At 37.0% G+C, this 1,707-nt stretch overlaps 1 protein-coding gene across 1 annotated transcript; it reads left to right on the top strand.

Annotated features, from left to right (window-relative positions):
• Positions 1–1,172: 1,172 nt before the first annotated feature.
• On the top strand, positions 1,173–1,700 carry LOC114040470 (olfactory receptor 5AS1-like; the record flags this gene model as incomplete). Its single annotated transcript, XM_027858586.1, has 1 exon — positions 1,173–1,700. A coding segment is annotated over exon 1 (528 nt), but the record flags the coding sequence as incomplete, so codon positions are not given.
• Between the last annotated feature and the right edge of the window lie 7 nt (positions 1,701–1,707).

The raw sequence follows: 1,707 nt of genomic DNA, 5'->3' as shown, positions 1-1,707 counted from the left end.
TACATAGCAGTGATAGATTCCAGTTTTGTCTAGCTTAAGACAGAAAACTTACATATAGATTATCTTGGCCCTGGTTTCTTAAACTCTATAGATGTCAACTATCTCTAGTTCCTTATTGTAAATGGCTAGAATTTAATACTTTAATATTTAGACTTTACAAACATTATCTCATTCTATCTTCACAACAACCCTTGAGGTAGATACTATTATTTTCCATATTTTGCAGAAGAGGAAACTGTGGCATAGAGAGGTTAAATAAATTATCCAAGGACACACAACTTGTAAATGTCTGTAGGTCCATTGGAACCTAGGTTTCTGACCCCAAATTCAGTACTCTATCCACTGTGCCGCCTGGATGCCTTGCTCTTATTTTTATTGTTTTCAGGAAATACGTGAATTCCTCAGGAGAAATTTACTATGGACAAAATATGTCATTATCGATTCCTGTATTGTCTGTTCATACTTCTCTTATTGTCATAATTTGGAGTGCCTGATGAGGCAAGGTGAATAGAAGTCTGTGTTTGAGTCAGAAACACCTGGATTAAAATGCCACATCTGATTCAAAATTAACTTCATGACAATGGATAAATCATTTGAATTACCTGGGCCTCATTTTCTTTCTGTTTAGAAGGGACTATTCATAGCAGTAGTATCAACCTTACAAAATTGATGTAAATATTAAAGGAGAAAATAAATATTATGCTTAACAAATTTTAAAAGCTCATAAAATTATCTGACTCAATTATTTTACACTAGAATTAGTATTTTGTTGGATCAGCTAAGTGGCACACTGGATAGAGCACGGGCCCTAGAATCTGGAGGACCTGAGTCTAAATCTGGCCTCAGACACCTGACACTTACTAGCTGTGTGACTCGGGGCAAGTCACTTAACCTGATTGCCTAGCAAAAAGAAAAAAATTAGCATTTTCTTTTTAAGTAAACTAGCAGCTCCTTGCCATCACTGTTGGACATCACTTAAGGCTTTCCCTTAAATGTAGAAATCTTAAAGAGTGGATGTTTTCTTGATGAGACAGGAAAGGCATTCTTAGCTCTCTATTCATTTTCACAGACATGAGATAGAACACCTTCTGGAGCTGTGTAATTAAACCTGTCCCAATTGAAAAACTCACCTTCTTTTCATCACACGTATGAAGGTCTTCCCAACAGAGAAGATGCCTGAGAGGAATTATACTGTACCAACTGAGTTTATTTTAATCGGCCTCACAAATGATCTACCACTCCGAATCATGCTCTTCCTTTTGTTTTTGGTCATCTACATTTTGACCTTGGTGGGAAACATTGGTTTGATAGTCCTGGTCAATATTGATTCTAATCTTCAAACTCCCATGTATTATTTTCTCATTAATCTCTCCTTTCTAGACATCAGCTACTCCACAGCCATCACCCCCAATATGCTAGCAAACTTCTTATCTTCTAAGAAGAGCATTTCCCTGTATGGCTGTGCCCTTCAAATGTACCTGTTTGCTTGCATTGGTGATGCAGAATGCCTCATTCTAGCTGCAATGGCCTTTGACCGCTATGCAGCTATCTGCAAACCATTGACATATTCAACACTTATGTCTAGGAAAGTGTGTTTTTCTTTAATTTTATTGGCTTATTTGAGTGGAGGCATGATGTCAGTTGTTCATGTATATCTGACCTTCAGGTTGCCATTCTGCAGATCCAATGTCATCAATCACTTTTTTT

Source organism: Vombatus ursinus, unplaced genomic scaffold (assembly GCF_900497805.2).
Source record: "Vombatus ursinus unplaced genomic scaffold, bare-nosed wombat genome assembly UNPS02013215.1, whole genome shotgun sequence".
NCBI classification, from domain to species: domain Eukaryota; kingdom Metazoa; phylum Chordata; class Mammalia; order Diprotodontia; family Vombatidae; genus Vombatus; species Vombatus ursinus.
Note: the sequence above shows the minus strand (reverse complement) of the source record. Positions and strands in the feature narration are given on the sequence as shown.